The sequence below is a fragment of the Sorex fumeus genome, unplaced genomic scaffold (genome assembly GCF_029834395.1).
Source record: "Sorex fumeus unplaced genomic scaffold, SorFum_2.1 ptg000054l, whole genome shotgun sequence".
Classification (NCBI taxonomy): Eukaryota; Metazoa; Chordata; class Mammalia; order Eulipotyphla; family Soricidae; genus Sorex; species Sorex fumeus.
In genome coordinates this window covers 29,196,622-29,223,089 of record NW_026606111.1, presented here as the reverse complement: position 1 = coordinate 29,223,089, position 26,468 = coordinate 29,196,622, and the positions used below count along the sequence as shown (strand labels likewise).

General features: G+C 45.5%; 1 protein-coding gene across 1 annotated transcript in view; it reads right to left on the bottom strand.

The window, feature by feature from the left end:
• SLC16A10 (solute carrier family 16 member 10) overlaps window positions 1-26,468 on the bottom strand; it is a 132,489-nt gene that overhangs the window by 8,544 nt on the left and 97,477 nt on the right. The window contains exon 4 of the mRNA XM_056125153.1: window positions 1,113-1,256. Coding sequence (XP_055981128.1) covers window positions 1,113-1,256 — 144 coding nt within the window. The remainder of the gene's footprint in view (window positions 1-1,112; window positions 1,257-26,468) is intronic.

Sequence of the window (26,468 nt, the reverse complement as noted above, 5' to 3'; positions counted from 1 at the left end):
GGTGTGGTTTCCTCTGCTTGGAAAAGCCCTCCTTTGTCTCAGCTAACAGCCCCCACACCTTGTCACACCAGCAGCTCAGGAAGCCAGCGCTGACTCTAAGTGCCCAGTTTCCATGGCACCCACCCAGCATTCTCGTTACTGCCCTGTGCTGCCCCACACTTTGCTTGGTCTCCCTCTGAGCTATTAGCTACCAACTGAGGGCACGGGCTAGTGCTTCCATCACAGCATTTGTGGCTGGTATAGAGGAGCCCCTCAAAATATTTGTCAATTGCAACTCAACGTGATCCAAGCCACAATAGCCAGGAGGCAGCTTGCAAGAAGAACCCTGAAAAAGATCACCACCCCCACTCCCAAATTCCACCAGACACTCCAAAAGTTGCGGTGACTTGGCAAACTCTGCCAGAGATAAAACATTCTCCAAATGTCTTCTTAGGAAAAGAAACAGTGGGCAGAAAAGTATTCTGGACTGGCAGAGTGCCACGATGAAACAGAAGATTGCTGTTCGCCAATTTTTCATGGTGAGAGTCCCAAACTGATTTTTGCCCTGAAAAACTACGTGCACAAGGTACATTCTAGAAAATACTTCTCCTCTTACAGATGAAATACAACAAATAAGTATGTGTAATGAAGATGAAGCATAAAGGGTAATAAAAGGCTTAAGAAAGTACTTCTCTAGAATGGAGAAGGGACCAATGTGACAATGGTACAGGGAAATGGTCACTCTGGACCATGACTAAGTGCTGACAGGAGGGAAAGTGACACGCATGAAAAGCTGTCAGTATCTATAGTAAACCTAAATTTAGTGTCTGAGGGGCAAGAGGGAAACTGGGGACATTGGTGGAGGGAAGTGGACACTGGTGAAGGGATTGGTGTTCCATCATGTGTTCCATCATTGTACCCCAGAATTAAATTAGGAATAATTTTGTAAATCATGGTGATTCAATAAATTATAAGAAAGAAAAAAGAAAGAAAGAAAGAAAGAAAGAAAGAAAGAAAGAGAGAGAGGGAGGGAGGGAGGGAGGGAGGGAGGGAGGGAGGGAGGGAGGGAGGGAGGGAGGGAGAAGGAAGGAAGGAAGGAAGGAAGGAAGGAAGGAAGGAAGGAAGGAAGTTACCTGTAGATAAACCTTCTTCACACCAGGTACATAGTCTGCGATCCGGCCAAAAAGCAGCCGTCCAACGCCTGAGGTGATGCCAATGCACATGAGAAGCACCTCTTTATTTTTCTCATCTTGGAACTTTTCATTCACATATTTCATCTGTGGACCAAAGACAGAGAAGCCATCCTAAATATGGTGATGAAGACGGGCCGAGGTCTGAGGCTTTGTCCAAGTTGCTTTATAACTCTTACTCCCTTCCAAGTTTAATTACCTGTAAAATCTGTTCTGTTAATTTCTCATGAGAACACATTAGGAAAACTTACCAGGATTTAGATCACATAAAATAAGTGGGTTTGTGGGGCTTTCGCTTTTGCCGTGCCAGGGATCCAACCTAGGACCCCACACATACCACGGTCCGGTACGGTCCTCCCGTTGTTCATGGATTTGCTCGAGCGGGCCCAGTAACATCACCATCGTGAGACTTGTTGTTACTGTGTTTGGCATATCAAATACATCATGGGTAGCTTGTCGGGCTCTGCCATGCAAGGCAAGTATTCTACCGCTAACCTACATCCCCAGCTCAGAAGTGAGATTTCTCTTTGGAGGGAGCCACACCTAATAGAGGCGAGAGCTACTTTGGGTACTGCATGGGGGACCCGTGCAGTTGCAGACAGCAAACCCCAGGCTCCTACAGACAATCCTGTGCTTGGCCTGTAGAGCTCTGCTTGAGCTCAAGAGTGACAATTTTGTGTTTTGGTTTTGGCTCATTCACACCTGGTAATTTTCAGGTGTGACTCCTGACTCTGTGCTTGGGGGTGACTCCTGGTTCTGTGCTCAGGGGATCATGCAATGCCAGGAACCAAACCTAAGTTTTCTGCATGCAAATCATGTACTCAAAAACACATTGTACTATCTCCCTGATCCCATAAGTGAGGTGAGGGGCACAGCCAACCATGCTCCAGGCCTACCCCTGGTTCTGCACTCAGGAATAATTACTGGTGGTGCTCAGGGGAACACACAGGGTATAGGGGATTTAATCCTGGCTGGCTGTGTGAAAGATAAGCATCTTACTTGTATACTATCTCTAGTCCCTACATGAACATTTCTTAAAGAGTTCTTTTAATTTTACAAAATGAAACCCTGTATGGTTCCCTGAGCCCCATAGGGAGTGATCCCCGAGCGCAGAGCCAGGAGTAAACCCTGGGCACCACTGGGTGTGGCCCTTTTCTCCCCAAAGTGACTGTGAGGATAAAGATATCTGTAGAAAGAACTCAATAGGGCCTGACACAATAATGAAAAGATATTCAATGTAGTCTGCATTTAAAGGATTATTTCCCACAGTGTAGAATTTTACTTAGAACAGTGATAACAAACTAGCGGTCTGCTTACAAGTTGCAGGACAAGGCTGGTGTTCTTCTATGCTGTGACATTGTGTAACGTAAAATTGCTCCCATAGCCTCCCAGTCTCACAGTCTGGCAGCGCTTACTTAGTATTTCCACATGTCAGGGATTATTCACAGCAGCAGGAAAAACCTACCTGCTGTGTCGGAAATCACTGAGGTGTAGTAAAAAAAGCAGTTGGCTGTCCCCAACAGTTAGACTCACTGTTCACAGCAGCAAATGTTCTGGTCCCCCCCAACCTGGGGGCTAGTAATGGAACTCGGGGCCTCACAAATGTTAGGCATGCACTCTCTCCTGCCCCCTGCCCTATGCCAGACACGCTGGGAACCTGCAGCATATTTTCCAGAAGGCTCTGCAGACCACAGGGCTGATTCTCTTGTGACATCAGCAGCCATTATGGGTGACATCTCTTTAAGAGATTTCTATTTCGCATTAAGTCCACTTGGATAAGCAAATGCCACATTTTTGTCTTTTCCCTTTTAGTGTCATCCCTAATTTCTATATTTTCAGACTGGCCCAGAATAATCCTACAAATGGCTGTGATCTCAATTCCTTATTCATCCGTTGTCCACTGTCTACATCTGTACTCCATGGTTTGCTTTTGAAAATCCCTCATAATGTGTGACCAATGTATCTTAGGACTTCAGTGATGGGAAACTCAAATGTTTACAGGACGTAGGCAGACAACATCTTAGACTATAGATTTGTTATAGAGAGCCATCAGTGGTATCAAATAATACCGCTTGGTGTCCTGTTTCATTTAAAAAAAAAAGGAATCTGGAATCTTGACTTTTGTGTGGAAATGTTACCATCTAATTTCAATTTCAAACATTGCATGATTCAACCCCAAGTATGCCAAACAAAATGTGCCTGCCAGCTACATTAGGTCAGCTTTGATTGCAGCCTTGATCCCTTCTGACCCTGCCAGATGATGGGTTTATTCTGTGTCACTTCAACCCATGGGATGTGTTCCTTCTTCTCTGTCTGTTTACTGCCGTTCTGCCATCTTCAGACTCTGAGCCAATTCATTCCCAGATAGTAAATCCCATTTTTTCCTTGATATCAGCTTCTAAATCCTTGTTATTGCCTTGTTTTCACTTGGCACCTGAAAGCAATTATATTCTTTTTTGTTTTGTTTTGTTTGCTTTTTGGGTCACACCTGGTGATGCACAGGGGTTACTCCTGGCTCTGAACTTAGGTATTACTCCTGGTGGTGCTCAGGGGACCATGTGGGATGCTGAGAATCCATCCTGTGTCAGCCGCGTGCAAGACAAATGCCCTATCTGCTGTGCTATCGCTCCAGCCCCCAGCAATGGTATTCTTTTGTTTGTTTGTTTTGCTTTTTGGGTCATACCAGCATGCTCAGGGGTTATTCCTGGCTTTGCACTCAGGAATTACTCCTGGTGGTGCTTGGGGGATCATATGGGATGCCAGGGATCGAGACTTGGGTCAGTCACATGCAAGGCAAATGCCCTTCCCACTGTACTATTGCTCTGGTCCCAGTGATGGTGTTATTACACACTTTTAAGATTCTTATGCCACCCACATTCTCTTGAGTAAACTCTTACAGGTGAAAGCCCTCAGTCCATTCCCAAGGCATCTAGAAACCAACATATCCCATGTGGACCCCCTTCCTTCCCCTTAGGAGCTGTCCTTCCCCTAGACTTCAAAGGGGAGCTACCAACGTAGAGAGCCAGTAACATCAGAGATGACCCCCTCTTCTCAGATCCAGGGGTCATCACCAAATGCTGATGATTTCACCTCTTAAATCTCTCAGATTTTCTTGGGTCCATGGTCACCTGTCCAATCACTGTTCATCCAGACTGCTAGTACAGCTCTCTATCAATTCCTTCTTTAAGACTCCCTTTCTCACCTTAAATCTTTAACCAATATTCTCTTAGGTCAAAATAAAAATTTAGAAGACTAAGATGGAGGGACAGTACAGGGGTTAAAGTACCTGCCTTACATGCAGCCAACCCAGGTTCAGTCCCCAGCACTGCACCTGGGCATTTAAGCACCACCAGGACAATGATCCCTAAGCATAGAGCCAGGAATAAGCCCTGAGCAGCTCCAGATGTGCCCCACCCCAAATTTTTAGAAGACTTACTGGAATGGGGGCGGGGGGGGGGGGGGATGAAAACATGTAAAGCATCACATCAATAACTCAAAAATATGAATTTCACTTGAAATTATATTCTGATTACAGTAATTGAAATATGAGTAAAATTTTTTTACTTTGTAAAGTATGACACTAAACATTTTATATAGTATTTCTTTTCTGTTCAACACTGCTGGTCTAAGATATCCACTTATCAAAGATAATACCACTCTGGATAAAGAGGCACTCAAACTGTCTTGGGACTCTACCCAAGACCACAAATGTCAAGCCCGTTGTAAACACACTGACTACACTAATAAACTCAGGGGAAATGAAAATTGCCCTCAGGCCCTTATCATCCTGCACTAAAGGAGATTAGACAAAATGGAGTCAAACTTCAATTCAATTTTGAAGAAATGAAATAAAATTATATATATATATACATATATTCATCATCATTATTTGACATTTGAATTCAAACTCTAAAATATTAATTCAGGAAGCACTTAAAGGAGCTGTTATAACTTTTGGGGTGTGGGGTTGGGGGACACACCCCCAGCAGTGCTCAGAGGCTGTTCCCAACTTGGTGTTCAGGAGTAACCCCTGGCAGTCCTGTGTACCATGAATATGGTTCCAGAATCAAACACAGGGCTGCTGTATGCAAAGCTGTTGCTCTAGCCTGCTGAGCCATCTCCCCAGCTCTATTACAAGGTGCTTTGTTTTGTGACCTGCCCTTGCAGTGCCCAGGAGCTATTCCTGGCTCGTGTTCAGGAGTCATTCCTGGCAGTGCTTAGGGGGCCATGTGTGGTGCCAGATATTTGAATCAGAGTCCTGGCTGCCACAGTCACATGCAAGACAAGTGCCTTATCTTCTGCGCTATCTCTCCAGCCCCTATTACAACCCTTGAGAGGCATCATTTAGGGGGCCAGAATGGCAGTGCAGTGGGTAGGGGGTTTGGTTTGCAAGCTTGCATGTGGCTGACCCGGGTTCAATCCCTAGCATCCTATATGGACCTTGGCCCTCAGTAAGCCCAGAGCATCACCACGTGTTCCCCCCATGCCCCTGAAGAGACATCATTTAGTATTTTTAAAAGTTTTATTCTGTGTTGAAATGAAGATAATTTGCCTGCTAAATTGCTATTGTCTTTAATTAGTTTATTTTCCCATCTCCTTTTTATGGAGGTGGGGGAGGTCCACACCCAGCAAATGCTGATGCTCAGGGGTTACTCCTGGTTCTACACTCAGAAATTACTCCTGAACTCAGGGAACCATATGGGTTGCTGAGTATTGAACCTGGGTTGGCTGTGAGCAAGACAAGTGCACTATCCTCTGGAATATCTCCCCAGCCCCATTAATTTTGTTTGTTTGTTTGTTTGGGGGCCACACCTAGCAGTGCTCGGGGCTTACTCCTGGCTCTATGTTCAGGGATCACTCCTGGTGGGGCTCAGGGGGCCATTTAGAGTGATGAAGACTGAACCTGGGTCAGCCCTGCCTGTGCAAGACAAGTGTCATACCCACTGTACTATTGCTCCAGCTCTGTCCCCCCAGATTAAAAAGAACTTCAGTCTCTACTATTTCCCTCCTCCGTGTCTCCCAGCCCACATGTGCAAAATAAAAAGCTTCTTCCTTTCCTTTCCTATCCTTTCCTTTCCTTTCCTTTCCTTTCCTTTCCTCTCTCTTTCTTTCTTTCTTTCTTTCTTTCTTTCTTTCTTTCTTCATTTGTTTGTTTGGGGGCCACATCCAGCAGTGCTCAGGACTTACTCCTGGCTCTGTGCTCAGGAATCACTGCTGGCGGTATGCAGGAATCACTCAGGGGACCTTATGCAGGGCTGAGGCTTGAACCGGGGTCAACCTTGTACAAGACTATTATCTTTTCCCCTGTTCTCTCTCTCCCTGGTCCCCAAAAGGTTTCTTTAGCCAGCGAGTCAGGGAATAGGAAAAGGGAGAGTGAAGAACAAGTTGTGGGGGTGGGTGGGTGCTGGATCTCTAAGTCCTAGTATCCTTCCCACTGCAGTCTCTGTATGGGGGATATGGTTCTGTTCCTGCTTACGGCCTGCTGGCCTGTGACCGCTGCCAGCCCTGTTCTGGATCCCTGCCTCTCTCTCGCCCGCAGGGCACTCTCCTGCATGCTGGCTCAGAAAAAGCCTGAATCCTGGGCAACAGTGGCACTTCCAATAAACACAGGGGTAGAGACAAGAAAACACTTAAACAAATGTTTCCATTTTAAACCTGGTCTACTGGAATCATATAAAGCATATGCACAGAGGATAACATAATTTTCTTGAGCATTTGTTTAAAGCAGACATCATACAAATAGATGTGTCTTTGGGGCCAGAACCATCCTTGAATTTGTGTTCTCAAATATTTGTTGACTCCAGGGTGTATCCCTCGGAGGGATAGTCTCGCTGACTGGCAGCGGGAGTGGCACCTGCTGAAGCAATTCCCACTATTCCACAGTCCAGGGCGTAATGCCTTGAGGCTTCCGATCCTGATTCGATCCCTGGTGCCGAATATAGTCCCCCAAACCCCATCGGGGGTGATCCCTAAGCCCAGAGGCAGGAATAAGCCATGGGTACCACTGGATATGGCCCCAAATAACAACCAAAAGCCAAAACAATTTCCATCATTCAAACACCTTTCACTCACCATGAAAGCCACATTTGGATTCTGTGAAACCCTATCTTAATGCTGTGTCTTCCAAAGATAACCAAGAACCCATGACCCTAATTTGCTCAGTCTATATATATCAACGGGCAAGGGAAGGAGTAAAAGGCTCACAGCTCACCATTCTACTGTTCTCTCAGAGGTTCCTAAACTCACCTTGTCTTTTACTCCCCTTTCAGGAAAAAAAAAAAAAAAGACTCAGTGTCTGATCCATGGAGGCCTCCCTCAAGTGTGCAAACCCAAAGCTTTCCACAAACCATCAATTGTACCAATCAAAGCCACTACTACCCCCAGGGACAGGCTGGCAGCCCTGTGAGCCTGCAGGCTGGACACCACACTCTCCTCTCCCCTGCACAGATCCCAGGACTTCAGAGGCCGACCCTAATTTGAGATGCCAGGAGTAGCAGTCTAGGGCAGCAAACACCCCACAGGGCTGGCCTCTTCCCATCTCCCACTCTGCCCCACAACACAGCCACATGGATGGGACAGACACAGATGAATCAGCCACTATGGAAGGTCAGCCACAAGTGGAAGGGTCAGACACAGTGAACCGGGCAGCCACAGTGAACGGGTCAGACACTGGGTATGGGTCAGTGACAGTATACAGGACAACCAAAGCAGACAGGTCAGCTACAGCGGATGGGTCAGTGACATGGATGGAATAGGTCAGCCACAGTATGGGTCAGCCACCAGTAGACAGGAGAGCCGCAGTGGACAGTGGACAGGTCAGCCATGGTGGAGAAGATAGTCACAAGTGGACAGAAAAGCCAGGACGAATGGGCTAGCAATACGGATGGGACAATCAGTGGCCTGGTCAGCCACCAGTGCACAGGACAGCCACAGTGGACAGGTCAGCCATGGTGGATGGGAAAATCCCAGTGGACAGGACCTCCATGGCAGCCACATGGATGGGACAGTCACAGTGGACAGGTCAGCCACAGTGAATGGATCTGACACAGTGGACTACAATGCCGAACCCTCAGAAAACTCAGCCTGTTCTTCTTCCGCCCCCCCCCTCTTTTCACAAGGGACCCTCGGACCCAGACCAGCGGCCAGTTGGGAGAGCCCTGGCATGCAGGGTGGCCTGGAAATTGAGCTCCCGACTCAGGTTTGCCCTTTAATCCACAAAGCCAGCTTCCCAATCCTTCCTCTCAGGGTTATCAGGAGCAGAGCTGTCCTGACTGAGCACTGAGCTATGAACGCAAACACTTGAGCTTGCCAGACAGGCACCTTCTGCCCCCCAAGACGCCTGCAGGCCTCCAAGGAACGGTCGTGCCTGGAGAATCCAAGCTGGCTCTCAGACTGTCGACTAGGAGAGATGGAAAAGGTGCAGCCACATGTGAAATCGGCTCCACTAAAGCTGACCAGAGCTCACTAAAAACCCCAGTTTCTCACTCACATATGGTTTCACAGAAGTGCCCAAGAGAAGAGGAGCCCAAACCGCCTTAATTTACAGACACCCAGAACCCAGTGGCATTGCTCAGAGGCCACCAGTCACCTATCAACATTTTCTCCGATGGTGTGACAGGACCGTGTCAAAACAGTCATTAGCCTTGCTCCTTCCCTCCCCCTTCACGCGAGGCAATGGGTGATTTCTGGTGAACATTATGTAATGCTTATATAAGTTAGTATATGGAGCTATTCTAAACCTTTGTTGCACACAAGTTAACCTAGGCATCTTTGGGCTTTCCCCAATTAGTGAAACTACAGACATTAGTGAAACTACAGAAGACAAGGATAACTTTAGTTTGGGCCAACGACTTGAAATAACAGCTGAACGACTCAAGTGCCAAATGCTAACAAAGGCAGTAGATCAGGGAGGGCAGAAGAATGGCTAAAACAGGTCGGCAAGAGTGCTGGGGGCTCTGGGAGCCTCGGAGCACCAGTGCCCAGCTGCCCCGAGGGGAGGGCAGTAAGGTTTCCCTCCGCTGGGCCGCTGTTACCTCTCCTGCAGACAAACATTCTCAGCATCTGCTGTCCTGGCTCTTCCCATAAAAATGTACCCACCTGGAAAGTGGAGGGAGGTAAGCTGATCTCTGGGAGAATAAACACTAGGGTCAGCGTGGAGCACAGGGGCTCGGTGCCTTTTCCGATTGCACTGTACTGCTCCCCCCCACCCCGGCAACAACGCCATCAGTGTTACCCAGATTTCTCTAATCCTGGAATTCAGAACCATTTCTGCAGCCTCTGGCTTCCCAGCAGGGTCGTGAGCTCTGGTTACTTTCACCTGCTTTTCACTCCAGAGATAAGCAGCTTCATCCTGCTGCCTCTCTTGATGCCCTTTCAAGTAATATCTAAGACTATGTCCATTCAACATCTGAAAAGTGATTCCATAAATCTAATAAACAGTCCTGTTTAAACATACATTTAACACTCTGTGCTTTAAAAAAAAAAAAAAGAGCCTGGCCCCTTTAAAAATTAGATGTACATTTGAAAGGGAGTAGAAAGCCTGTCAGAGTGGTTAATGGATAATCCCAGAATTTGCTGCAAATCAAAACTTTATACTACCCTTTGGCTTTAAAGTTAAGTGAACAGGGGCTGGAGCGATAGCACAGCGGGCAGGGCGTTTGCCTTGCACGCGGCTGACCTGGGTTTGATTTCCAGCATCCCATAAGGTCCCCCAAGCACCGCCAGGAGTGATTCCTGAGTGCAGAGCCAGGAGGAACCCCTGAGCAACGCCGGGTGTGACCCAAAAAGAAAAAAAAATAATAGAAATAAATAAGTGAACAGAAATCCTGCGAATAAGGATTTGATTTGTTTTGTTTTTCTAAACGATTGTGTCTGCTCTTTTTTTCCTTTCCTTCTTTCTTAAATTAATATAAATTAAACAAGTGAGCATTCACTCAGAAATTTTGCCTGAACAACAAAACATAAGAAAGGTCATTCAAGGTGGGAGAAAACTCCATAGATCTGGGCACATAAAAACGAAGCCCTTTATATCAGGTAACACTGAAACAAGTTCTTGTAAGGCCATTAATATTCGCTGGCTAGAACCTTAAAATACCATCTTTAGCGTGTTAAATTCGGATTAACTGTGCTTTGAGAATAACAGATTCTCTAAGAAGTGCTTGAAGGAAATAGACAAAATTTCATGGCATGCCAACATTTTTAAGGACTGCCATCTGGAAGCAGGCTAGTGCTTGCTGGGGGCTAGGATTGTTTCCAGCCTGACCAACGCTCGCTCAGAGCAGGGTTGCTACCGCTGCCTCAGCAGCCTACCAAGCGCAGAGTGTTACCTCCGGCCTACAGTAGTTTAGGAGACATGGGCAGTCAGCTCTGTTTGTTTAAAAGGCCTGTATTTCCATTTCATTAAGACAGGTTTCCATGGTGTCGGTAATCATAATGGTACTGTAAAGAGATAAAATCCAGGGCTGAGAAAAGAGTTTCCAGAGTGAAGGTTAAAAAAAAAAAAAAAAAGGAAAAAGGGAAGAGAGAGAGAGAGAGAGGTGGTCAATGGGTTGCCAAGCTCTGGGCTGATTCTGAAAATATGCTTTCATTTTAATGAGTCTCTAAAGTTTTTATTTGTTTTTTCTTTTACTGTTCATATAAAGATATATTTCTTTATATTTAACAAAGCAAGACTAAAAAAATAGCTTTTGTAGTCACAATGTTATTTAGATAAGATCAGAATTTGGCAAAATATTCTACAGGAATAAAACTAATTTGGGGGCTGCACTGATAGAACAGTGGGTAAAGCATTTGCCTTGCATGTGGCCTACCTGGGTTCGATCTCCAGCATCCCATATGATTCCCCAAGCAACATCAGGAATAATTCCTGAGAGCAGAGCTGGAAGTAACCCCTGAGCATTACAAGGTGTGACTCCACAAAAAAGCGAACAAAATAAAATAAATTTGTTTTTAGAGACCAATTCAAATAATCCTGAATATTAGAAATTTAAGAAGGGTTTCATTTTCAAATAGAAAAGACTGGACATACAGTACAGGGGTAATGGCGCTTTCTTTGCACGTGGCTCACACTCGTTTGACTCCAGGCACCACAGTTAGTTTCCCAAACCCTGCCAGAAGTGACCCCTGAGCACAGAACCAGGAGTAAGCCCTGAGTACTCCTGCATGTGTCCCAATATCCACCACCCTCATCCCCAGCCACCTGCAACCACCCCCATCCCCTAACACACACATTAATTACACCAGAAATTCTGGCACTCATCAAAAAGAACAACAATCAATGTTGGCGTGGATGCAAGGGAACAAGGAACCTTCATTCACCACTGGTGGGAATGTCGACTGCTCCAGGCTTTTTAGAAGACAATATGAATATTCCTCAAAAAAACTAGGAATTGAGCTTCCATGTGACTCACTCCCTGGAATTCACCCTCAAGGACCCCAAAACACGAATCAGAAAAAGGCATCTGTGCTCCATGGTTCATTGCAGCACTATTCACAAAAGCCGCAGTCTGGAACAACCCATGCACAGACGACTGGATCAAGAAAATTATGATTTATACCTGAGGGAATACTACTTCGCCATAAGGAATGATGAAGTCATACAATTGTTGACACATGGATAGACCTCGAGAGTAACACACTGAGTAAAGTTGGTCAGAAGGAGAGGGACAGACACAGAATGATCTCACTTGTATGTATGATACACAGAAAAATAGTAGGGGAATAGCTAATGCCTGAAGGCAACAGAAAGGAAGAGCAAGATAACTCAGTGGTCCTTAGTAGGAAGCTTGCCACCGTGGAGGTTGGGAGGCTGGGATAGATCAGGGAGAGAACCCCTACAAGGGCAGAGGGAAGCGTTCACTCCAGACAAGTACTGGCTCCTGAAAGGAGAGAAAGTGGTATGTGCGATACCCTACTAGTAACAGAATGGCCAACCACAGTACCTCAAAGGAAAAAAGAAAAAAGTGCCTGACACAGAGGCAGGCTGGGGGAACAGGAAGGAAACTGAAGACATTAGCGGAAGGAAGTGGACACTGGTGAAGGACCTAGTGTTGAACATTGTACGCCTGAAATCTGATCATGAATAATTTTTTAACTTTGTGATTCACGGTGATTCAATTAAAATTTTTTTTTAATCACGAGGATTCTTACGTTACTTTAAATTATTTCATGACCCTGACAAAAATTTCTATGCTAGGTACCTCACAAATCATCAAAAATTGTTCTGTTCCTTACTGAATAATGGAAGGCATTTAATCTGTTGGTTCATTTAAATATTTATTCATTCCACTTACAGCCCATTTTTATTCTGAATAGTTTCTTAGAAATGACTCTCTGAGTCGAATTTCCTGCTGAGTTGGACGGAGACAGTGAACTGTGTGTGAGTTAGCGCACTTTCTCTCCTGGAAGGATTCAGCCCTCCTCTCCTCTGCTCCTGAGGGGTGCTCTGGGGCTGGGCCTTATTCCATCTCTGCTGGGATGGCCATCGAGGTCAGTACTCAGCAGAACTCTTTGAGGATGCACCGCTGTCTGTGATCAGTGCTCCTCAGAGGCATGTGGTGGTTTAGGTTTCATTCCTTTAGAAAAGGGGGTGCTCCTTTAAACCTCCTCTGGAATTTGCCTGGAATTTTACTTTTACCTGTTTTCTAAATGTACATGCCAGAAGACTGATGTGGGCTGGAGCAATAGCACAGCGGTAGGGCATTTGCCTTGCATGCAGCCAACATGGCCAACTCGAGTTCGATTCCTCCGCCCCTCTTGGAGAGCCCAGCAAGCTACCGAGAGTATCTCGCCCGCACGGCAGAGCCTGACAAGCTACCCACGATGTATTCGATATGCCAAACACAGTAACAACAAAGTCTCCAATGGAGACGTTACTGGACCTGCTCGAGCAAATCAATGAACAATGGGAGGACAGTGACAGTGGTAGTGACATGCCAGAAGACTGATGTGGGTTATGGAATCCCTAATTAACAGCAGAATTCATGAAATTAAAGTATATCATAAATTTGGAAATCAGTTCAAAAGGAACCCATGATCACCTCCCCCAAAAGACTAAGTCTGATTAAGCTTACATTTTAGAAGTTTGAGACACACTTCATTTGAAAATAGAAGAGATCACTGGAGCAAGTATTACTTCACTCAGATTTTGAGAAAGTATACTTTATTCTGCAGCCCTGGCAATGTCAATCTATCAGTTATTCCTTGCTCTATTGAGATATGATTTCTATATCACACTCTGTGAATGTAAGATGCACAGTGTGATGATTTGACACATTTATGAATATGCTGCAAAATGAATACCGCAGTGGAGGTATCCTCCCTCACCACATGCCACCTCATAGTGTTACCTTTTTTGTATTGAGAACATTAAATTTACTCTCAGCAACTTTCAAGTACGGAATGCAGTGTGGTCAACTAGAAACTGTCCCTTTGGCCCAACTTGATGATCTTATATCTTGTAGCTAAGATTGTACAGTTTGATCGTCTCTGACATTTCTGACATCCCTAGCTCCTGCCAACCACCATCCTAGTCTCTAAATTTAAGCTTGGATAGTGGGTGGGCATGGTAAGGTACCTTTAGAAGAGTACAAAATCCACTCCTGGGCTGGAGCAATAGCACAGTGGGTATGGCATTTGCCTTGCACATGGCCAACCCAGGTTTGATTCCCAGCATCCCATGTGGTTCCCCCGAGCACCATCAGGAGTAATTCCAGAGTGCATGAGCCAGGAGTAATCCCTGTGCATCACCAGGTGTGACCCAAAAAGTAAAAAAAAAAAAAAATCACACTCCTAAAACACTTACAGTTCTGTCAATCAACGCTCCCTCAATAATATAGAATGATGCATAGACTGTTGGTTTATTGAAATTTTAATTCATGAGTTTAAGGTTTATGTGATTTTTTCCCAAAGCAGCAGAGAAATGGAAGTACTGGTTCTTATTCACTATGTTAAATTTTCCCTAGATTCAAAAGTGAAATCAGACCAGACCTTCCATGAAAACATACCTTTCTACCTTCTCTTAAGGTCCCTCACTCAGATCCAAGAGATGGAGGTGCTGACGAGGGGGCGCCCTCCCCAGAGCTCCCACTGCCTCCCCTCATCTGTAGGGTCTATAGTGCAGATGCCCTACACTGTATTTTTTTTGCTTGCTTATTTTGGAGTCATACCTGTGATGCTCAGAGCTTACTCCTGACTCTGTGCTCTGTGTTCATTCATAACATGAATGCCAAAGATGGTACCATCACCTTGAGAGGGTTCTGAATGTAGCCAAGCATTATCATTTCAAAAACTCTTTCCATTTTTGGGGTGGGATGGGGTTTTTTTGGGGGGGAGGTCACTCTCAGCAGTGCTTAGGGCTTACTCCTAGCTCTGCCCTCAGGAAGAGAACTCCTGGAAGGCTTCAGGGACCATATATTGGAGTACCAGGTATTGAACCTCGTTTGGCCACATGCAAGGCAAGCATCTTACCCTCTGTGCTATCATTCTGGCCCTGTTTTTTTTTTAATGAAGCAACGATAGTTTTATGGAAAGAACTTTTAAAAATCATTTCTATTTTGATATGATTTACATCATATAACCATTTACCATTTTAATTTTTTTTGAGGGGGAGGGAAGATTAGTGCACAGGGGCTACTCACAGCTCTGTGCTCAGGAGACCATATGTGGTGTTGGAACTCAAACCTGGGTTCAGTCACATACAAGCGAAGGCATAACCTTGGGTTCTCTCTCCAGCCCCCAGTTAACCACTTTTCAGTGTAAAGTCAGTGGCATCAAGTACATTCACTCTTGTGTGCTGTGATTACTGCCATCCATCTTCAGAAACATCTCATTTCTCCATCGGGAACTAGCACTAACATCCCATGTCCACCAAGCCCCAGCCCTAGGATCCTATATCCTACTTTCTGTATATATAAATTTTAATCATCTAGTTGAATCATCAACATGTGACCTTCTGTGTCTGGCTTATTTCACTTATATTTTCACGTTCATCCAAAGAGCATTTAACCCAAGAACTGCATTTGGGGGGGAGAGAATTGGGGGGGATGAGTTTCCACCAGTGCTCAGGGAATTCAGGGGCCACCCCCACAATACTCAGCCCAACTATGAAGCTCTGGCAGTTTGCTGCTCAGGTCTAGCAGTGCCAGTGCTACCAGGGATTTCCAGCAGTACTTGGAGACCATGTGGTTCTGGGGACTGAACACCAGGCCTCACACATCAGGCTCTACCCCATATAGCCATCTCCCTGTTCCCTACTGGTAATTAAAATAATTTGGCTTTTTGTATTTAGATTTTGAAGAGATGGCTCATAGGGCTGAGTGTATACCTTGCAGGCAGGAGCTCTGGGTTCGATCCTTGGCACCACAAGTCCCCCAAGCATGGCTGGGACATCCCCTGAGCACTGCCAAGTGTGGCCAAACCCAAAAACAAACAAACAAACAAACAAACAAGCAAACAAACAACATGATGTGTACAGGACAATTGTGTTCTGTGAATTTTATTACAGGACAAAAAAGCAGGGACCAGGCCTGATGTCCTGTTCTGATCCCCTGGGACAGGTTTGCTTGGAAGGTGAAAGTCACACAAGAGCTTCAAAAGCATCTCATCAGGAAGAGGAAGACAGGAACCCTGGGGCCCCAGAATTCAAAATGACCTGAGAGCTAAAGAATGGGAGCAAGGAGACACCTAGAGAAAAAGAGAGGTGCGGGGACTGTTAGGGAGCTAAGAACTATCCTCAGGGTGCAACAGAAGCGTGAAAGGACAAGGCAGGTCCTGTGAGACATCCCCAGGATAGCTCTTGAGAGTATCACCTCACAAAAGAAAAGCACAGGATCATAGTCACAGACGCAATGACGTGCAGATGGGATACTGGGTTTCTGTGGCGGCTACTATAGCACTTCATGGGCACCAGATCCCTAAGAGGGTCAGGCCTGTGGATTGCCCCTCCTCCCCCCACCCAAACCCGATTCTTCTGCAAGCAGCTGGGAGACGGTCCAAGGGCTCACCTCTTGCCATGTTCTTAATTTTAAGTCCCTCATGTTGAAACTGATCTAGATAAGCAAAGAACCGCTTGCTTCTCTTACGTGCTCTAAACCACACTCTTATCGCTAACAATTTTCTGGTGTGTGTACCCAGAAAAAGAAAAAATTCTGAACTTATTTCTCTTCAAGTGAACTGCATGGAGATGTTCATCATCTGGGGTTGGATGTTGAAGATTTTTTTTTAAATGAATCTGAAGAACATAAAGTACATTTTGAATGAAAAATGATCATGGATAGGGAAATGAGCAGACCACGAATTTCAGCATCACAACCAACCTATCAGCTCAGCCTGAAGTTGGTGCAAAGTGTATCTGAACACCAGGTACATGCTAAATGCTGGAATTGAGCAATAAAGGGGAGCTCTGTACCTACACTTACAAAGTATCCAGTCTGCTTACCTGGCTCTTCTTTGTCACTTTCTGAGGGGACTAGACACTTTTCACACAATACGTTGCAATGTGTTTTATAGATACACTCAGTTTTCACCAACTTTTCCCTTACTTACACTGAGTACAGTATATATGAGAGCCTGACAGAAGTATACCACTGTTGCTTAAATTTAAAGTAAGATGATTTCTAATGTTTGTGTTCTTCTTTCTGCCCCAAACTTTAATTTTTAATCAATGTGAACCCATATCAAAGGATAATGTTCATGCCTGAAAAACCAGGCATGACTTCTTAAAACCTCTGTTGAATTTTCTATAAATACTTATTTTTTGGCTATGATTCAGAACACATAACAAACTTACTCTGCCTTACTCAAAGCAGTGCTCTGTTTTGGCTTAGTTATTTGTAAATATTTTCTAGATTAAGTACATCCTGTCCTCCTATGGAATTCCTATGCTAATGCAATACAATTTAGGGGAGGGGGCCTCAAAAATACTTGGACCCACTTGTTCTAATGGGTGTGTTCTGTAGATATTTAACTCCCCCGTAATGAGTCACAAGTGGCCAGGGCTTCATTACGTCAAGTAGGAGAATGCTGGTGAATACTGCCTCAGGTACAACACTGATAAATGGGTGAATTTTCACTAACCTGAGCAGTCAAAATGCAGCAGATGTTGAGATCTGCAGGGAAATAAATTCAAGGTTAGAAAAGCAAGAAAAGCATAGATACCACTGGGAAAAAAATCTGGAAAAAAACAAAGGGGGGTTGTATAAAGTGAAGAAAACAAGTTGAATCATTCATGTAATATGCACACGGGCACTGAGAATATAGCAGAGGGTTGTTAGAAAATATCTAAGTAGTGAATAAAGTATCCAATGAAAGAAATAATGCTGGGGTTCCAGGCAAGAATTGTTCACCTAAATATGCAGATTTTGGCTGGAAAGATAGCACAGCGGGTAGGCTGTTTGCCTGCACGCGGCCGACCCGGGTTCAATTCCTCCGTCCCTCTTGGAGAGCCCAGCAAGCTACAGAGAGTATCCTGCCCACATGATGGCAGAGTCTGGAAAGCACCCTGTGGCATATTCAATATGCCAAAAACAGTAACAACAAGTCTCACAATGGAGACATTACTGGTGCCCGTTCAAGCAAATCAATGAACAACAGGAGGACAGTGCTACAGTACAGTGCTGCCTATGTCATAGTGTCCTTCACCCAGACATCACACTTGGTCAGGGCCACAGAGAACAGCTCTATGGCGCAACAGGCTGAGCGCATGCTTTCTGCACTGGGAGACACCACCACACAGTGCCCTGAGCACTGGCAGGAGTGAGCACTGAGCTGGGAGTATCCCTGAACAATATAAGGTGTGACCCCAAACCCAAACCTACCCTCACAAAAGACACAAAGAAGAGAAATGCACTATTACCCCATCAAAGGCGTCTCCGATTTCCCAGACTGCAGTGACCACCCACCGCTGCTTCCATCTTTCCAAACAGAAACATCAGTATTTGAACACCACCTGATTTTTGTGTTTACTTAGTCACCTCGCTCTTGAGGGTCGATAGGACATTTGTTCTCGCCATTGCACCCTCGCATCTATAATGCTCAGTGACCAAATGTCAGGATCTGCCTATGTCAGATCCACTAGAGGAAGCTGCACACTTGCAAGAAGAAAAACCAAAACAGTGAGAGATGGAATCACTCCTTCAATTTTGAGTCCAGTCGAAACTCATCTCCTTACAGTGCAACTTGAGCAAAAGAAAACTTCTCTGAGACTCTCAAAAACAAGGATCTTAAGTATTAATGGAGAAATCGGCATTGGATACCGTTTCCTTCGTGTTTGTCTGGGTCATATCAAGCCAGTGCTGGATGTTTGGGAAAGGGTAGGGGTAGCAAGGAGGCGGGGGGGGGGGGGGGGGGTGGCAGGATATTCTCACTGAGGTGCTGAGGAGGGCACTGCGCGGGGTGACTGGGAAGCCATGCAGTGCTGGGGATTAAACCTGAGGCTCCTGCAAGCAGAGCCCTTTGCGCCATTTCCCGGATACTGAAAAGGTGGCGTTGTGAGTTGAATCAGAAGATACATGAAGTAAACAAATTTATACCCATTTTGAAAGTTTAGGGAAAAGCGAATGAACGAATGAAATTAAATGAATGACAAAATACTTCCAGACTACATGACTACATGAAAACAAGCACATGGATGAATGTATGCTGAAAGGGCCTGGGAGGTCGAGGACCTGCCTTGCATGAGCGAGGTCCTAGGTTCAATCCCCAGCACTGGGGGAAAAGAATCTGCCACCACTCACTTCCCTCACTCTCTTCCCCGTGGGACTTGGTGTGTACACAGCAGCCTTCCTCCCTGGCAGGCTCCACAGCCTAGTGCTCGACAGGTCCCCTGAAAGGACCCTGGAGATGGTCCATTGTGGGGAAATTCATCTGGCCTCATGCTGTCCCCAGTGTTGGGTTCCAAACAGGTATGCAGGTGTGTAGGATAACACTCTTTTGTCCTTCCTCAGGTAGCTTAGGTTTGTCAGGTCACACCGATCTAAGGACACTGAACTTGTATTGTAAGCAATGTCCTTTCTGTGTGGACACAGGAAGACAGTTAATATTATGCTTTGTAACTTGGGAGTTGATTGACTCCGAATAATATTTACTCCTGGGCATCTGATTTCTTGACTCAGTTGCCCTTAGTTCCTAGCACCCCAAAAGCAGGGTCCCGACGAGGGACTGAATGGACTTTCGATGTCAGGGTAGCAAGCTGTGAGCTACCCTGGCATCGAAATGGGCCAGGCCAAAGAGCCACGATACTCAACTATAAGTTGAGAGCATGATCATGGACAAATGCTGTCATGATCCAAAAGTAAGTAACGACGAGACTAGGACCCTGCTGGAGCTAGGAAGATGAACCTGGCCTGAGGACTGTGGAATGTATAGTGAGATATTCTCAGGAAGAACCAAACTAAATTTATATCTCTTACTGTGCTCATACAGAATGACATTGCTAGAAATATTAGAAGTAGATTTATTACAACCATTTAAGTAGATTACTAACTGAGGGAAGAACACACCCTTGTTGGGATCCCACCCTTGGGCGGATCTCCTAGTAATCTGAAGTAATCTCTATAGGTGAGATTTTATCCTTGAGTTAATCTCCTGGAGGAGTAGTCTTACCTCTCTTTGTTGATTCGTCAGTATTCAACCCACCTTTATGTCACCGCCTTATGTGACTGCTATATAAACTAAGACGTAAGCTTGGAAAGGAGTCAGAAGCGAGAGAGCTCAGGCTCCAGAGATCCAGAGTCAGAGCCAGAAGGAGAGAGGTTCCAAGATTGGGGCCCAGGAGAGAAGGAGGCAGAGAAAGACAGGAGTGAAGAGGATTGGAATAAACTACTATTGATATAGACCAGTCTGGCCATCGTTTCTTCTTCCGTCTGCCCTTGGCCAACAGCCGTTCTGATCCAGGCCACACACAGCAGCTCAAGAGCACCGAACGCAGGTGGTGAGACAGTGCCATCCAGTGAGCCCACACAACCTTCGGAGAGATAAAATTTTACACAGGTGTTCTTGAAAAGCCCCAGCTTGGTGGCCAAGATCCGCACTGGCAAAGTCACCTTGTCCATCCACCCAGGCTGCAGAGCAAAAGCTGTGGCATGGAGATTCCACACTGGCCCAAGTTCAAGATCCCTCTGACCAGAAGAGCCACATCTCTAAGAAGTGGAGATTCCCAGGCTGACTCTGGATTATGAAGACAGAGTGGATAAAAAGTGGCTCTTCCGGGTGGCCAAAGGGTTAAAATATCCCTGGGCATGTCCCCCGGACAAATGGCAGGAGCTCTCTCTCCCGAGTCTCCCCATCTTTCCCCTCCCTACCCCAAGCCATGCTACTTCCTATCCCTCCAAATAAATGTAGCCTGTATTTTTGACAATTAAAATAAGTGACTTTTCGTTTTTGTTTTGTTTGGGGGCTTGGGGCCACACCTGGCAGTGCTCAGGGCTTACTTCTGGTTCTGAGTTTAAGGATCACTCCTGGTGGTACACAGGGGACCATATGGGTTGCCAGGGACTGAAGCCAGGTTAGCCAAGTGCAAAGCAAACATCCTATCTGCTGTTTATCACTCTCACCCCATATAAATCACTTTTAAAAAACACACCTAGGGCCTGTGGATTTGGATATAGTCAGCACATAGTGAATTTTAATGGAGAAATTCTGGCATTTGAATTAATAACTCATAGTATACACACACACACACACACAAATCCTCATGTCAAATAAATTTCACAAAGCCTATTTTTGAATGAAAAATAGTAAAGTAAAAAATATGTAGACAATCTTGGGGCCAAACAATAGTACAGCAGGTAGGGTGTTTGCCTTGCATGCAGCTGACCCAGATCCAATCCTCAGAACCCCAAATGGTCCATAAGCCCTGCCAGGAGTGGTCCCTGAGGGCAGAGCCAGGAATAAGCCCTTAGCATCACTGGGTGTGGCCCAAAACAAAACAAGAAAATCTTGATGAGAAACAGAATGCTTACTCAGCAAGGTAATCAAAACATAATAACTAATAAAGGTCAAAGAAACTATTGAAAAAAAGGTAATTAGTGGGCTATAGAGTCCTCCAAAGACTGCAAGGCATGCCTTGGTGCTCTGATTTCTGGCACCCCTGCACCCCCATACCCCTCCAGGGTGCTGTGATGTCTCCAGCACTGCTGGGTTTTCAGTGATGAACTGTCCAACACCTAATGATAAGAAGACTAAGTCAATGTATAGTAAAGTTGCAGGCTATAAAATCAAGACCCAAAAATCCATGGCTTCCCTATATGCAAATAATGAGACAGAGGAAAGAGACACGAAAAAAGCAATCCCGTTCACAATCGTGCCCCAGAAAATCAAGTACCTTCGAATCAGCCTAACTAAGGAGGTAAAGAACCTCTACAAAGAAAACTATAAAACGCTACTCCACGAAACAGAAGAGGACATGAGGAAATGAAAACATATCTCCTGCTCATGAATAGGAAGAATTAACATCGTCAAAATGGCAATATTCCCCAAGGCACTATACAGATTCAATGAAATTCCTATAAGGATAACCATGAAATTCTTCAAAGAAATAGATCAAGCACTCCTAAAATTCATTTGGAACAACAAATGCTCATGAATAGCTAAAGCAATTCTTGGGGAAAAAGATGATGGGAGGCATCACCGTCCCCAACCTTAAACTCTACTACAAAGCGGTAACAATTAAAACAGCATGGTACTGGAACAAGGCAGAGCTGCTGACCAATGGAACAGGGTGGAATATCCCTACACACAACCCTAAATGTATGAACATCTAATCTTTGATAAGAGAGCAAGAAATGTGAAGTGGAGCAAGGAAAACCTCTTTAACAAATGGTGCTGGCATAACTGGACAACCACATGCAAAAAAATGGGCTTAGACCTTGACTTAACACCATGCACAAAAGTTAGATCAATATGGATTAAAGACCTCAACGTCAGACCAGAATCCACAAGGTACACCGAAGACAAGGTCGATGAAACCCTCCACGATATAGAGGCTAACAGTATCTTCAAAGATGACATGCCACTGACCAACCAAGTGGAAACAGAGATAAACAAATGGGACTATATTAAACTAAGAAGCTTCTGCACCGCAAAAGATACAGTGACCAAAATACAAAGACAATCTACAGAATGGGAAAGGATATTCACCCAATACCCATCCAATAAGGGGTTGATATCAAGGATATACAAAGCACTGGTTGAACTCCACAAGAAGAAAACATCCAACCCCATAAAAAAAATGGGGTGATGAAATGAACAGAAATTTTCTCAAAGAAGAAATCTAAATGGCTAAAAGGTATATGAGAAAATGCTCTACATCACTAATCATCAGGGAGATGCAGATCAAAACAACAATGATCTGTCATCTCACACCACAGAGACTGACCCACATCCAAAAGAACAAAAGCAACCAGTGTTGCCATGGATATGGGGAGAAAGGGACTCTCTTTCACTGCTGGTGGGAATGTCAACTGGTTCAGCCCTTTTGGAAAACAGTATGAATGATTCTCAAAAAATTAGAAATTGAGCTCCCATTTGACCCAACAATACCACTCCTGGGAATATATCCTGGAGAGGCAAAAGAGTATAGTCGAAATGACATCTGCACTAGTATGTTCGTTGCTGCACTGTTCACAATAGCCAAAATCTGGAAAAAAAAAACCCGAGTGCCCGAGAACAGATGACTGGTTAAAGAAATTTTGGTACATCTACACAATGGAATATTATGCAGCTGTTAGAAATGATGAAGTCATGAAATTTACAAACAAGTGTTTCTACGTGGAAAGTATCATGCTAAGTGAAATGAGTCAGAAGGAAAGAGACAGACATAGACTGCACTCATCTGGGGAATATAAAGTAACAGAATGGGAGATAAACACCCAAAAATAGTTGAGATAAGTACTAGGAGGTCTGCTCCACGGTTTGGAAGCCAGCAACACATGCTGGGGGAAAAGGCAGCTCAGACAGCAAAGGGAACACCAAGTAAAGGGTGTTTGGAGGACTCGCTCAGGATGCGAGATGCATGCTGAAAGTAGACGATAGACCGAACATGATGGCCACTCAATACCTCTCGTGCAAACCACAACACCCTAAAGGAAAGAGAGAACAAAAGGGAATGCCCTGCCACAGAGGTGGGGTGGTGTGGGGGGAAACGGGCGGGGGGGGGAGGGCTACTAGGGTCATAGGTGGTGGAGAATGGGCACTGGTGGAGGTATGGGTACTTGATCACTGTATAACTGAAACTCAAGCACAAAAGTTTATAAGTCTACAACTATACTTCATGGTGTTTCACTAAAAAAATTTTAAAAAATTAAAAAAGACTAAGTCAAAACAAAGAGCAAGATAAGAGAATGATAATGTGAAACAAACCATGAGCTCCTTTTATGGAGCTCCCTCCGGTTTAGCCTCCAAGGTCAAAATCAAGACTATAGTGTGAACTAACTCTCACATGGGGCCATCCTGCCAGGCACACTGAGATCGGCGCTAATCAGATTCTACAATTCCACCAGAGAGCAACTGAAGTGTTACCAAAGTCTGTCACCAACTTCTCCAAGGCAAAAAGCTTTGTCCCAGGGTGCCAAGACTTGGCTTCTGTTAGACTGAACATTGCTATGAAACAACCAATGGGAGAGTGTGGCTCAGCAGCCTAGACCTGGTCCCAAGCACAGATTAACCTTCTGGTGACAAGGACCCCATGATGAAGATGATGACAAAAAAAAATAAGAAGAAGATGTCAAAATGAGAAAGCCTTCATCAACAGATTCATCAACAGATCCCTGTAACTAGGGCCAAGTGAGAAAACAACTTCCTTCCTCCAGTGATTCTGTTTTTACCATGTGCAGTTACAGTTCACGCTCCACCAAGCTTTCATTTCCTTTCCATGTATATTCTCAAATGACATCACTGGTTCTGCCAAACTATTATGTTTGGTGCCAAGGACTGAATCAGGGTCTGAGGCCACTGGGGCAAGACTGTACTCTCTCCCATCCCAAGGAATGTGACTTTATTCTTTTTTAAACTATATTATTTTGGGGGGGAGGTTGGCCACACCTGGCAGCTTGGGGTTATTCCTGGTTCTGTGCTCAGGAGTCACTTCTGGTGGGGCTCAGGAGATTATCTGGGATGCTCGGGATCGAACCCAGGTTGACCACATGCAAGACAAATGCCCTACCCCTTGTATTCTCACGCTACCCCAGGACTATGACTTTTTTGACAAGCAATTTAACCTCTGGGTTAGTTTCTTTATCTGCTAAAAATGTTTTTAAAGTGCAATGAAATTCCCACATAATCCCTTTCAACGCCTATGTGAAATTCTCTGTTTTTCTGTAGGCACTGAACTATTTCATTGAAAAAGCCACACACTTTAGAAGACACAGCTAGTACCCTTCCCCGTCCCTGCTACTGCGGACACCAGTCCTGCAGCCAACGTCAGATCTGGGTGAGGTCTGGTTTGTCCCCTGCTGAAACACTGATTTATACTGAGGGGAGACCCTTAGTTCTCAGTGGGAGGCTACATTTGCGGGAGCTGCTTGTGAACTCAATGCGAGATATCGATAAGGGTTACACGTGTTTAAAAGACATTTATGTCTTGCAGGCACAGCCAGGAGACTGCCCCAGGCAGCAGGGGTATCTGAGCTCTCAGACCCGTGGGTTGCAGCTGCTGTGACCCAGTAAGTGCTGGTGACGTGGGTGCTGAGGCAGCTGAGCCTGGCAGAGCACCAGCTGTCTGCTTGGCAGGCTTGCTTCCCAATGGTAAGGCTGATGAGCTTCTCACTGACTTGCTACCAGGGCACAAAAATGTCCTGATTACGAGAGCCCCCCAGCGGGGTAGAGGATGGTGGGGAAGCCACAGAGAGAACACAGTGATAGAAAGGGGTGGGGGAATGGCAAAGGTGGACAATGGACAGCAGCAGCTAGGACGCCCGTGCTTTGTGCTGTCGCTTCTGTCACTGAGAATACCTAAGAAGTTCCACCTTCCCCCAGTGGTCCTTGAAGTAAGTATCTGTGGGGACTTCTCCAAAGAGAGATGCCTCAGACATGAAAGATAGGGCTTAATAGGCAGAAATGGGTGCTCTGCAGATCAGACAATACCACACCTGCTGGGCACTTCTGGGCACTTCTGGTCAACATGCAGTCGAAGCCACTGTCCAAGGACAGCCTCACAAAGGGAAAGCCTTCAAAGACAAAAGGCGGAGATGAGAGGGCCAGAAGGGGGTGACGTGACATGATGTTCTCTCGGTCCCATCTCATCAAACAATGGCCCATTCCCCCCAGTGTCCTGCCCATGGCTCTACCGTGTTCTCTGAGCGCAGTGATGGTCCAACTCTGCTCCTGGTTCTGGGGGGAATAGAAGGGAAACTTGCCAAGTCCAAGAAATGCTGAAAAATGCTTTCAATGAAAGCAGGCAGCACCCCCATCTCTAAGATGACCTGGCTGAAGAAACACAAAGAAGAAGAAACTTGGGTCCAGGATGTGGACGTGGCTCAGTGGTAAAGCACATGCTCCTGTGGAGAGCTGGGCTCAATACGCAGCCTCACACACACAAAAAGAAGAGCCCGGAAATTAAGTGTCCACATCTGGTGTTCAAATCCCAGCACTGAGCGTGATTCAGTGATTGGCCCTGAGCAAGCAGAGCTTAGCAGTGTCATTCCCTTAGTTCTGAGGAAGTAGTTAGTTGTTCCCTGTGATCTGCACCTTTGTGACAGCTTACGAGTCTTTGTGAACATTGCTGACACAACAGAGATCCATGATGCATGAGACGTCCTTCTGACGGAGTCTCAAAGAGATGAAAGCATGTGTGCTGGGTGTGAGTAGGTGCCTGGAGGGAGCATGAGCAAGGTCATGGAGCACTATTCATGTCCACAACTCAGCTTGAGAAGAGATGGTCCTGGTCACTTCCTCTTCTAGGCCCTTCTTCCAGACCTTTCCTATTGGGGAGCCCTAACAAAAGAGCTGTCAGGACAGCCCGCCCCACTGTAGAAACCACCAGGTCTTGAATACAAAGCCTAATCCTTCCTTCCTTCCTTCCTTCCTTCCTTCCTTCCTTCCTTCCTTCCTTCCTTCCTTCCTTTTCCTTCCTTCCTTCCTTCCTTCCTTCCCTTTTTCTTTTATTTTCTTTTCCTTCCTTCCTCCCTTCCCCTCCCTCCCTCCTCCTTCCTTCCTTCCCCTCCCTCCCTCCCTCCCTCCTTCCTTCCTTCCTTCCTTCCTTCCTTCCTTCCTTCCATCCATCCTTCCTTTCTCTCTCTCTCTCTCTCTTTCTCTTTCTCTTTCTCTTTCTTTCTTTCTTTTTCTTGTTGTTTGGGCACACCTGGT